The 13,522-nt window shown below is 40.2% G+C and overlaps 1 protein-coding gene across 1 annotated transcript; it reads right to left on the minus strand.

The window, feature by feature from the left end:
• Positions 1-894: 894 nt before the first annotated feature.
• LOC137124387 (C-X-C motif chemokine 9-like) lies at positions 895-2,574 on the minus strand. The gene is made up of 4 exons (XM_067499284.1): positions 2,402-2,574; positions 2,096-2,207; positions 1,907-1,999; positions 895-1,366 (listed from the first exon to the last, which is right to left on the minus strand). The coding sequence occupies exons 1-4, from the start codon at positions 2,469-2,471 to the stop codon at positions 1,306-1,308; spliced, it is 336 nt and encodes a 111-aa protein (XP_067355385.1). The 5' UTR covers positions 2,472-2,574; the 3' UTR covers positions 895-1,305.
• Between the last annotated feature and the right edge of the window lie 10,948 nt (positions 2,575-13,522).

Below are 13,522 nucleotides of genomic sequence, written 5' to 3' on the forward strand. Positions count from 1 at the left end.
TGCAACATGTGGAATTGTTTTCAAAAAGCAAGTGCTACTTTACAGGTTGTGGAGCTGGACCTGTGTAACGCCGCAGATCTAGTAAAATCTCTGAGGGAGTATGTTACGAGCTTGAGAGATCAGCTTGAGGCCTGTGAGAGAAAGGCTGAAATGGTGTCTCGGAAGTTTACAAAGAGGACAACACAGTTTCATAAAGCCACAACATCTGAAGTTGATTTAACAGGATGCCAACAATTTTTGAACAGGGTGTTTGTGGTCAGCGGATCAACTGTTTATATTAGGACCTCAACAGCATTTTTGGAATTCTGATTAATAATGTGATCCTTTCAGGTGAGGAGGTGATTTCCCGATTCTCCCGGATGGTACTACTTTATATGTATGTTCTGGTCAGTTGGTCCCTGCCATGTGATGGAAACTGTATTAAATATAAAAAATATACAGACCAGTTGCAGAATCATTATCAACATAATCATTTCTTTCCGCAAAAAAGTGGATTAATACAACTGTAATATTAAGATTATTTCCTTGTTCATCTGTTAACCCCAGTAAGTAAAACTTGAGCCGTCATGATTCATCTCTTTTTACCAGATGCTGCAGGAACCAGTCTCCACTCGGGCTGCAGCTACAGAAACAGCTGTGGTCAAATATTCTCATGGACATCATTTAATTATTATCATTTTAAAAAAAAAATGCTGCTTTCCCTGAGGAGAACAGGGTTTGTCTATGAGAACAATTCATTTGTTGCTCCCAAAGTCACTTCAGTGTCCTCAGAGGCTGTGTCTTTGCGATATGTGGTGCTGTTTGACTGCTGAGCTGCAGGGATGTTGGTGTTGAGCCGCTGGTTTTATTCACAGAGTTAAAAGAGACAAATTATTTAAAACAGACAGCACAGAGTTGTATCAAAATCTGTTTATTTTCTTTAAAAAAAAAAAAAAAAAAAAACTTAATGATATAAAACTTTTGCAATAAATAGGCATAAATATTTGTTACATTACATGTTAAGCCGAAAAATAAAGTACAATTTGAAGTGGCCTTTTTACACAGACTTTTGCAAACATACATTTATTTACTTATTTCACTTCTCATCTTTCCTCCACACATTTCCTCCTTGCCGATGAACATCTCCTCTCACCCAGATCGTCCCCCATCACTTTTATGTCCCAATCCCTTTCAGTGCTTAAGTTCAGTGAAAGCTCAACTCACGACTCTCTCTTTCTCTCTTCACTTTTCATGTGACCTCTGGGACTCTGGTCCGGATATCTTTCCTCCCCCAGTCAGTTCTCTCTCCCCTCCCCTCTTGTGCTTTCACTCTGCCTTTTTCTTTCTGTCGATACACTCCATCTTACGGCTCTCATCCTTGTTTATTCTGGGAAGAGCAAAGAAGAAAACCTGGTTTAAGGCCAGAGCACCAATAGAAAACATCTGGAGGTTTGTGCAACCAGTCACATGTCAATGTGTCAATGTGCGTGTGTGAGCCAACATTTTCGAAAGACCTTTGTTATTTTGATAATGTTTGTTGTCTGATTTACTTTATTCGGTGCAAAGTAAACTAGGAAGTTTTGCCAGACAGCATTTGGCTCTCTTTAAAATACATTTTCAGGCTGCATCCTGGGGCCAAATCCAACATTTTAAATTTTGTGAAAAATCCAACTGCTGCCAGAGATTTTTAACAGGGTCTGTGTGCAGATGTAAGGCAAAGAGATGTGAAGTGGTAACTTATGTATTCAGACAGTTTATCAATGTTGAAGCATAAAATACATGGGAAAGAGCAGTCAATGTTTAGAGCCTTCATCTAAGACATAACTTTAAAACAAAGTAGTTCCATACTAGAGTTGAAGGTGATGTTACTGTGTAGCAGCTGAGAGATGATGTTGGTGGTGTACATGTTTTGCATGGCGTAACCTACCTTTCCCAGCATTTCAAATAAGCCTTGGCTCTTTGTCCTCCAGTGTTCATGCAGATTTTATCAGTAGAATTGTCTGTGTTCTTCAGTGTTACGCTGAAAAATCACAAGCACAAAATCCAAATTAGAATCCAAGTTTTTAGAAGACTGAGATTTGGCTGCAAATATTAAAGACAAGTTTTATAAACTTACATTAATTCAATGTTATCACATGCGGGACTTTTCTCCCTGACTTCGAAATCTGATATATTGCCTTTGATAAACTTTTGTGTCGAGAGGCAATTACATCGTCCAATATCATGAGCTGCAAGGGGAAAAAAGTAGAAGTTTTAGAGCTGCAGCTTTACTGCACAGTTTTAACTCAGGGAAATCTGTTCAACTGTAGTTATAACAACAACAACAACAACAACAACAATAATAATAATAATACAACAAAAGTTCTTAATAAGTGACTGCATCCCACATTCTTCAGTGCTAATCATTGTAATCTGTACTCACCTTGGTAGAACTGAATGGAAACTGCAGCCACAACAATGAGCAGGAGAGTAGAGCCTTTCTGTGACACCATGTTTTCAGTTAAAGAGCAAATTAAGTCCAGAGATCCCTTCAGAGAAGAAAGTGAGAGTCTGTGCTGCTTCCAAGATCCACAAGAAGTGAGGAGTTAAGAATAGAGAGCTGCTTCCTGCTACTTTTATGGTCCTTGCTGGAAGGGGGGGGGCGGAGCAGAAATACGTCGAGGCTGCAAGGCTTTAGAGCCACGCCCCCTTTAGCATTTCTACTTTTTATTAACAGAAGGAACATTATTCCAACAGATCACAATATAAACATGGTAGAAGTAAAATAAATCTTAAATCAAATTCATGAATGTAAAAGGAGGCACCACCACTGAAAAGGGTTCTGGCACACAGCACCAATGGTCACAGCAGGTCCAACATGATTATGAAATGTGGTTCATTTGCCTCCCTTCCTCTTTTATCCTTTATCTGACTTTTTTGGGCAACTTACTGGTAAAAATAATTGCACCACCCATGGTTCTGTAATAACAGTTTTGTGCTGCTGTATAAAACTGAACTATCTACAGTATGGTATGAATTCTTCAACCACCCTTCTGTCTCTGTACGTTTCAAACTTAAGTTACATGGGCTCACTATGGGTCCGTGCCCCCTTTGCAATGAGCAGAGCGCAGAGTGGATTTTCCCATAGTGCCTGCCTTTTCCCGTTAGGCCAAACCTGCTGGATGCTTTGGCGTTTACACATTCACTCTGGGACCACTCTGGAATGTTCTCAGCGCTTGTTTTACAGGCAGAAAGACAAAGAAGCCACAGAGTGTGCCATGTTGTTGATAGTTGTTAGTTAAATAGTAAGTGGATTAAATCATAGAGTGACTGTAGTAACAAGATAAGTACTTAACACTTTACAGTTTACCCCGGGTAGATCCAGGCAAACCTAACAAATCAACAGTGTTGTGTTTCAGGAGGGAGTGATCTCCTTCCTGGAAGTGATGAAGCCAAGTCTAGCTGTTATCAGGCAAAATGAGTTGGGAGATTGTTTTGGTTTTGCAACAGTCCACTGTTCTGTGCAATGTTGGTTTTCAGCTGGGAAGATACTGCAGATAATGACTCTACTTGGACTGTGTAGGCGAAAATCACTGCTATCATGTTTAGGCTTTATAGTTGCATATGATGGTTAGAAAATGACCCAAGGGGAAAGTTTGTCAAATCTTCCTGTTTGGGTGTTGTGTATTCTTCCACATATTTCATGCTTGTTAACAGTTACTGGCACCCAATTACATGTAGCAGAGGTGGGGTGTGGATGATTAGCTCCATTTTCCAGTATTAACAAGTCTGTTTGTGTACTGCTGTGACTTGTATCATCCCATTCATGACTGAACAGCTCCCTGCGTGAGAAGAATTCTCTTTCCCATAGTCTAACATCTGAAAACATAAATCCCTGTACTCCTGTCACCTCTCTTCAGTCATCTCAGCGTCCCTCTACTTCTTAGCTAACCTCTTTCTCTGTATACACTCCTGAACTTTCTGGCTCCACCACCAAGTCTCCTTGTCCATTTTCCTCTTTCCAGATGACACACCGAGTACCCTCCTACCTGTCTGACTGATCATATTAGCTGTCCAGTCCATTAGTGGTCCAGTCATCTGAAAGCACCTCCTGAGAACCTGGAGTCTGTCTCAGTTCCTCCCTGAAAACTACACAACATTCTTCCTTTTTCAACTTCCAACCCTTCGTCCTCCATCTTCCTCACCACCAGAGTCACTTTACAAACCACCATCCTGTGTTGTCTGGCTACACTCTCCCCTACCAATACTTTGCACTCACTGATCTCTTTCAGATTACAACGTCGGAATAAGATTTGGTCCACCTGAGTGCTTCTACCTCCGCTCTTATATCTCACCCTATGTTCCAGCATCTTCTGAAAGAAAGTGTTCACTACAGCCACTTCCATCCTCTTTGCCAAGTCTACCACCATCTGTCCCTCTAAATGTTCTTTCATCATTAGAAGTTACAAAAAGGTCACAAAGGTTTGCATCCTTTTTGTTATATTCATTCAAATTGATTGAGGATTAATGGGTGCGAGAAATGGCTGTAGGACATGGGGAGCTGAATGGTATGTGTTTGAAACATGAGAAGAGAGCATAGCTGAATATCTGACCCGTTCATAGTTTGCAAGTCTACATGTAACATGCAGCATCTAGTATGTGTCCTGTGTGTTGAATATAGACTTTGTTTGGGACTGGAAGCAAAATGAGCTAAAGTCAGTTTTCTGTATTTGGACATTTACCTGTAAACAATAAGACACTGGTCAACAAATCGTTGGCCTTAGGAATCATCTGAACACATCCCGTAAGTATAAGGAGACTTTTGCTGCCTGTAATCCCACCGCAGAAATTCTCCAAGCAAAACAAAAGGTCATCTGTTGACTGTACCAACTGCGCCAATGTCAAAAAAAAAAGAAAGCTCATTCGGTCTTCACAGCTGCATCCTGCAATCCAGCAGTGTATGCAGCACAAAAACAAATGACAAAGCTATTATTTTACATGCTGACATACCTCTTACTAAGTGTTTCTGCTGGAGCTCCACTTTAATTACCTAACTGACTGTCTATTGTTGCTACAATACAATGAAAGCCAGTCTGTAATTCATTTGAGGCATCTTTTTTTTTATTATTTTATCAGCAACTTTATTTCAAAGCCAATATGATTTTCCAGCACATTGCAGGTCAGCAGTTCCTCAGATCATCACATTTCAATGTTAGAACGTGTCCTGGAAAAAAAAACACACAGAGAATCTCTGTTATCTGATGGAGCTTGACACTGAAAACAAAGAAAATGAGATAAAGGAGCAGACAAGCTGAAAAAAAAAACGCATTCGCCACTACTCACTGATGTGCACCAGATGTTAATGTTTGCACCAGCCAACACTTTAAAATCAAGAACTGCATTTGATGTTCATTGTCATATTTATTCAGTCAGATTAGATAAGATCGATAGATTAGAGGGGATTAGATAAATGTTTTTTCTATTTAACCTGTCAAAATAAATGAAAATACTGTAGGCTTGAGACTGTCAGTGAAAAATCTAATTCCGGTTTGTGACTGTACACCATTCAGTGTGATGTGCTGGTTCACACAACAGCAAAAAAAACTCTGATACAGTAACAAATCCGAATCAATGTTGTTGCTGCTTTTTGTCTCTTATTTACATTTACCATTACATGTTGTACAGTAAGACTGTTGGGCGACTGTGGTGCAGGAAGGTAGAGCGGTTGTCCACCAATCTCACAGTTGTTGGTTCAATCCCCGGCTCCTCCGGTCACATGTCAAAGTGTCCTTGAGCAAGACACTGAACCCCAACTTAGTTGCTCCCGGTGAGTGTTGGCCAGCTGCATAGCAGCTCCCTCATCGGTGTAGGTGTGTGTGTGTGTGTGAATGGGTGAATAGGGAAGCAGTGTAAAGTGCTTTGAGTGCTAATAGTTAGAAAAAGTGCTATATACAGTAAGTGCAGACTTTTTACCATTTGTGCTGCCCCCGTGTGGACAAACAAATCAACAAACACAGCTTTAAAAACCAGCTGCAGTTACTGTAAGTAACTGTAACTCCTGCAGGAAGTTTCATAAATCCCTAAAGTATTTGGCAGTCACGCTGAGATGAACCTGAACAGTGCAGTATTCTGGCTTGTGAAGTAATAAGATACAAAGTAAATGCACTGTGACTGTTAGATTTGGGTTTCCAGTAAATGTGAACTCAAACTGAAAGTTTAACATTTCCAGTTTTTCCTCTATGACCATACTGCAAGTCTAGACTGGAGTCTGGCAGCATGACGATAATGTACAAGCTACTGTAGCATTTAGCCTTTGTTGAAGTTTTTTTTTTATGTCTGGTCAGTCTTGTCTTCACACCCAGTTTATCTTTCTTGTCTTTAGTATGTTTGGTTCGTCTTCAATTCATCCTTATTGTCTTAATAACTGTCTTCCATCAGCCCTTCATTGCAAAAGTGCACTCCAAGTTAGCATAAACAGCCATGATGAGGCACATGATGAAACATCAGCTTGGGGAGCCAAGTGTTTGATTGGTGTGTGTTAAATAGTGTCTGGACAACAACAGAGGTCAATGGCACAGCTAAAGCAGCTAATCCAGGCTGCAAACTTGAGTGGATAAGATTGCAATGCAAGTGAAATTAGTTTAGAAAATGAAAAAAGATTTCCCAGGATGCAACAGTGCTTACAATCAATTCAGTCTTTTTGTGTCTTACAGACTTTCATGTTGTAGTTCCACAGTGATAGTTATGTACATAGGGGATAGTGTTTCAATGTTGGCGGGAGAATTTCTTAGTAGAATGAGGCTTGAGCTTCTCAGCATCCCCCTTTCTACAGTGACGGTGTTCAATTTGTTTTCGTTGTGTTGCAGTTGGCGTTGTGCTCTTGGTGTTATTACCTATATAATGAGATCTCACTGTATGTTCTGACACAAACCGTTTATTGCTATCAATGCTTTCGTTGGCTGTATTTTATATTTCAAAGCCACACTTCAGAGTGTTTTCACATCATCTGAGTCTTAGTAATATTAAATCCAAACTTTAAATCGACTACAGGAAATCTGTTTTATATCGCTCCTCTGGCACACTGCAATTTATCTTATTGCAGAGTGCAGCTCCCAGTAACTCACTCCTTTTCTAATTTAATGAGTTTGGGGAAATAGATATCTGCACCTCAAGATCACAGTGGATTCAATTTAAAAAAAAACAATGATGTCAAAAGACGCATTGCTGAAGCAGCACTTTATGGTAAATGTTGTGCAATAGTCTGTGTGTATTATAAGTCATGGCTCATAAAGCTTTTTTTATCCGGACACCATTCACTTAGTTATGATACTGCACATGAGTCAGGTCTTTCCTTTAACATGTCATTGTGTGTTTTGGGGTTTATGCACATGACATGTGTTTCTGAACAATTCATCATATTCTTCTTCTGTCTTGTAGATGATGACGTTTGCAGAGTTGCACAACTTGCTTAGAGTAATTTCAGGTCATGCTTGTTCTGTGGAACCGTCTCCAGGGGGGCCGATCTTCTCCCTCTCCCTCTCCCTCTCCCTCTCTCTTTCTCTCCCTCCCTCCCTCTCCACGTTTGTTGGAAAAAAAACTCCAGCAGTTGGCTGCCAAAACTCAGTTTTCACAAAGTCCCAAAATTTCAAGTAAAAAGAAACTAAAAGTAAATGGATAAACACTAAGCGTAGCCTATAAAGTTGATGAAAAACAGCCGTGTTGAAAGTCGGAGATGAATGTTTACATAATGAGGAACACAGTCATTTCGAAACATGACTCATCTTTTTTTTCTCTGTTTTACCTAAAATGGAACAAAATGTCTTAAAGATGAACAATGCAAAAAACTCTGTTCAAACGCCGATTGCCAAAAAGTGGGAGCTTCTTTTTTTATTTGTCCTTTTGGCTCATCCCGTGAGGTCTGGGTCGCCACAATGGATCATTGTCGCCATGTTGATTTGGCACAGTTTTTACACCGGATGCCCTTCCTGACGCAACCCTCCCTAATTTCTACCAGGCTTGGATCAACACTGCACAGTTGGGGATGGGAATGGACTGTTAGGGCTTCAGTGTCTTGCCCAGAGACAGTCCTACATATGGCTGGGCCCTGGGATCAAACCACTGACCCTGTGGTCCATGGACAACTGCTTTACCAACAGAGCTACAGCCTCTAAAGTGCCAAAAAAGTAAATTCTTTGGTTTATTAATCGATTAAACCTTTATGTATCTGCTAAAGATAGATAGATTTTTTTTTTTTTATTACAAGCACATGTAGAGGTTGATGCCTGCAACACATTCTAAAACGTGGAGCGCAAAATAAGATATACAGAGTGCAAAAGTTTGCATCCCCTTATTTTAAAAAGGCAAAGAAAGTTAAAAAAAAAAAAGTTGTTTTCATCAACAAATACTTTTACTGCACATTTACAGTAACTTATACAATGTTACCTCATCAGGAACTAGCTACTTTTGCATTGATTTGTCAAGGGGAGTGCAAACCTTTGCACAGATTAAATTTTCAGTATTTTAACCCTTAAGAGGTTCTTTAATATCCCAACACATTTGTCCTTAATGAGAAAAAATGTCACCTTCACACCAACACATCTACACACACACACACTACACACACAATGTTGGATTGATTAGACAATCATTGACGATTTTTGTTACTACTGATGATGAAAATAGTTTGTTAAAGTTGCAAACGTGACATAATGATGCACCTTTAGCTAGTACTAAAGTCCTTACATCATCAAACATTATTATTGTGATTTTCATTTGTTTAAGTTGTTTTTACTTATTGAATAAAAAGGCAAAGTTTTTTTTAGGTGTTTCTTCTACAGTTTGAGGCTTCAGCAGAATTTTTAAAGGATTAGACAAATCTGCCAAACCTCCAGGATTAGTGCTGGGATCACTTAGTGCGCAACAAGCCTTTTCCCATGGAGAATGATTGCAAAAGAAGCACCTATGAATATGCGGACATGTTTTCGGAGCTTTAACATACTTCACATATTAACTTTTTTATATTAATAGGATTTTGATCCACAAAATAATAACATTGTGAAAGTTTGGAAGAGCCAGTGTCTGGGTGCAGGTGTGCATGCTCTCTATGGGCCCAAAAGTGCAGCAGCGTGAGGATCATCCAGGTCATTTGTTAGTCTCATCTGGCTTTGAGGTTTCACTTGAACTGTGTCAGTGCATAATTTGCCTAAACTGGAGTTTTTCTCAACTTTTCCCTGCAGTGTGACATGGCTCCGTTTGAAACTGTTGAGCTCCACAGAGGTCACATTGCTGCAAAGCTGGGTCCTGTTGCCAGAAAATTGCACTACACCCTCACTAAGGGGCCCTATGCAGCCCTTTAGGTTTCATTAGTTTTAGTTAGGTGTTTCTTCTACAGTTTGAGGCTTCAGCAGAATTTTAAAAAAAAAAAAACAGCGAGAGTTTAGTCAAATCAGTAGAGACCTCACATTTTCAGATGTTCAGGGGTGCTCTGATTGCTGAGGGGTCCTACAAAGCCTATCACTTATGGAAAGCGGCTGTACTGTGTTGCTACCTATGCTTACATAAATCATGAACTAATGTTAAAGCGTTTAGCAGGATTAACCAAGGAAATCCACATGATGGTATCTGTTCACATGTTAATCCCTCCTGTCTGGCTCACACAAGGCCTGCAAACAGGGATTGTGCAACCAACTTGTCTAGCAGGTTCCAGTTAAAATGCAGTTAAATGTCACAGTTTGATGGGTTCATTAAGGTGAGAAAAACATCTGATAGATCAACTGAAATCCAAGGAGAGTGCATTCTCGGAACATTTAAACGTATGGACGGAGCCACGCGGTGTCTGCATGCCACCCAGTAATGGTGACCCCTGAGCGGCCCGTGCAGAGGATAAGAAGCTGGCTGGGAGAGTTCTTTTATGGAGTCCATGAACTCCTCCATGGTGTGGGAGGAAGAGTCTTGGTCTCCATCCTCTCTGTCCCGTTCATGCATCTCAGTGATGGTAGGAAGCCTGTCAACGGTGGAAAGGAGTCTTCTGGGCTTCATCCTGCAGAGGAAGGCATTTAATGTTGCACGTCCATGCACGTAAGTAACCGGGGTACTCATAAAAATACTGGGTGTCAAAAGACGATTTCTTTTTGGAAGTTTGGGTTATAACATTATAGACTATATCATTTTTCACATAATTATTTTCACAAATAATAAAAACATTGATCGGAAACCGAAATAAACTGTCACTGACCTCATCTCACATGTGGTTCATCGAATGGCACAACACACCCCCAGAACCGCAGCTTCACCAGAGCTACAGCAAAACACCTTGTATGTTCAGGTGCAATGCAAAAGTACTAATACTCAACATTCTTCAGACTTAGAAACGCTACACTGCTGGCTGCTCCATGGATCTGTACCACGGCATATCTACACATTTAGATCATTTAAGGATCAACATAATTTATTATGAAAGCAATAATCGTCCTGAACAATTATACACACATACAAGTCAACATGTTAGATATTTTATGACATTTTTAGACACTGGGGTTCGTTTTTATTTTATGCCACAATAAAACTTGGGTTTGTTGACACGGAATGGCTACAACACCTTACAGTATTATATAGTTTATGCAAGAACTAGGCTGCAGTCAGGGTTTAAGAAATACTTGGTCAACACCCAAACAAACACCACAACTAAGAATATATAGTCTTTTTACAGATTTATAGCTAAAAGTTTTTGTTAGTTTAACTTAAACAGAACCAGAAAATCATCAATCACAAAAATAAACTGTATTCACCATCATTCTTCCGGATGTTCTGCTCTGTATTTTCTATAATAAGGAACAGATGAAATTGTTCTTCTCAAGAAACCATAAAAAAAATTGTTAAACCTGAAAAATATTTTTTTTCCTAACATAGAGGACTTGACTGTGACTAACAGAGGAGTGTCGAAATGAGGAGTTTTTATCTCTGAATTGACATTTAAAACACACACTCACCTGAATAGTCTCAGTGCTTCTCCCAGATGACATTGTGTCTTATGACATCACTATACCTCTCCGTGTGTCTTTCTGTCTTCTTGTTTGCCAGTGCTCCCTTGTTCTCCAGTTTGTTTGCACCGTCAATCTGGATGTGTCCACTGTGCTTTTTGTTAATGCTCCCAGCATGTACACAACATGCTGCAGCTGGGACATGGAGGTGTGAGTCTGGAAGCACTGTTAGAGGATAAGCCAGGCCAGGGAGCTTTTATAATGCATTAGCCAGACTAGGCTAACAAAGCCATTTATAGCCAGCAGAGCACAGAGAGAAAGTAAGGGAGTGTGGATTGGCACAAAACAGAGGGGAAACTGAGTGTTCGGGGGTGACAAGGTGATCAGCAAGTGGGTAAACCCACAAGCAGCCGCAGCTCGGCGTCTATTGATCGCTGAGGGCTGTGGTTAAAGCCATCAGTGTTTGGATTTTACAGCAAAACAGTGGTAACAATATCCAGGAAAGAGTGGAGTGTTGTAGTTCCAGGAGAGGAGCTTAAATAAATGGATTAAGCACTTCGTGTTTGTTCTGACCACTCGTCAGTTAGGCCATTTTGCTCCTGATCAGCTCAGAGGAGCCCGTGTGTAGGAATATGTGTTTGTGCTGGATTCCCTGTTTTTCAAAGGACAGTGGAGACATCAAGCACTCGGCCAGCTTCACATGCAGCACAGCACATCCAGGGAAATGGAAGCTACTTTTCTTGTTTATAGGCCACTGGCTATAATTCTAGCAGGTTTCAGATTCACATTGCGTCCACCAGACGTGTAATCGCCGCGGGGGGGACAAGAGGTTTTGGATGCTCCTCCATGCACCATGCACAGATCTCTGATCTTTCTCTTTCAGCTTGGCAGGTAACAGTGAGCTTGTCTCTGGTAGTAGGGTTACGCCTGGGGGATACTTAGTGAAGCACACAAGGGTTTTCTAAGCTTAAAATGACTTTGATTAAATTCATATTTTGTTTGATCACGTGTATTTAGCCAAAGAACTGTAATTTCCAATGTCTCAGTATGTCAGCGGTTTTGAACACAGATTCCCACAGTCCAAAGACCTGTAGTTAGGTTCATTGTTGGATCTTAATTGCCTCTAGGTGAGGCTCCAGAAGCACCACATCCTATAACAAAACAAGCAGTTTTGATAATACATGGATATATGCACATTTCCTTAAATTAATGAATAGGTTCACGGCTGTCAGTTGAAAATATGAACAAAGAAACAGGTTCTATTTGGCATCTCTCGCTCCCTACTGATGCCTCTAAAAGACGTTTTTGGTGGAGGTGACAGAGGGCAGCTGTCCTCCCTCTGTGCAGAATGTATTAAGAAGTTCTTCAACCTTCCACATTATTCACATTAAGTGGATATCTTCCAAATTTTGCAGCATTTTCTGTACACATTTCCCTCTTTGTCATTTTTTTTTCACTGCAGCTCAACGAGAAAACACAAAGAGGGGATTTCACAGGACTGCAGATGTTGGTCCTTATACGCAGAAACGATGGCCGGAAGCAGCCCCTTCTCAGCCAGTATAAGCAGAAGGAATGATTACAGCAGAAGAACCCTGAGTCAGCACTTATGTAGGTGCCTGACTATAGTTCTAGGACACACTTGACAATGAACAGCAAACATGAGATGAACAACAACTGCCTGGGTAACCACAAATTGACATTTTTATTTATTTTATTTCTGAAAATGTCCAAGTATTCCTGTACATTGTTGTTTGAAACAATGACTGCACGTCTAATAGTGTGTTAATGATGTCTGCAAGCCACCACTTTACACAACAAAGATTTTCAAGCTGCCAAAAGGTAAAGACCACCCAACTCAACAAGCCTCGCAGGCTAAAGAGGCAAAAATTGGCTCATACAATTTGGCAGCGGGACGTGTGCAGCTCAGTCTGTGGTTCAAAGTGAGGTCAGTCAGTTAAAAGTTAAAATAGAAACATATATATGTGATACAGATCAGGGGCATTGCTGGGATTTAGACGAATTCGGGTCATGAATTCTGGATAAGGACGATAAGACGTTATTTATCGGCTTGAAAAGGAAGAATGACTAACTGTTGCGGTATGCGTGGATTTCCCCCAAAACATTTCTGAAAGAGTATGACCAACTCTAAAAATCGAGCTCAGCTATGATGTGCTGAGAGGAGACATGAATTTAAATGAACAGTTGTTTGTATTTGCACTTAGTTTTTACACCTCTGGGGTCGAATGATTACAAATGGCCGATAATCTTTACAGGTTTCCATTAAGTCTGCTTAGTAAACATTACAAATTAAAAGTCCTTGTTTTGTTCAAAAATATTTGTGTCACAACTTATTTATGAGGAAAGAAACACATCCAACACTTTTATTGGACCTCCCCGATGAACACTGAGGATGAACGCAGTGTTCAGGCAGTAACACATTCCCGATGTTCAAATGTTTAAAAGGTTCGAGAGAAGCTTTAAAGTCAGCATTAAATGACCCTGTCAATTTTCTCTGTAAGATAACATACTGATCACAGGAACCGCAAACCACGGCTGTTATAGTAAATATGTTTTAGTCACTGTGC

The sequence above is a fragment of the Channa argus genome, chromosome 3 (assembly GCF_033026475.1).
Source record: "Channa argus isolate prfri chromosome 3, Channa argus male v1.0, whole genome shotgun sequence".
Lineage (NCBI taxonomy): Eukaryota > Metazoa > Chordata > Actinopteri > Anabantiformes > Channidae > Channa > Channa argus.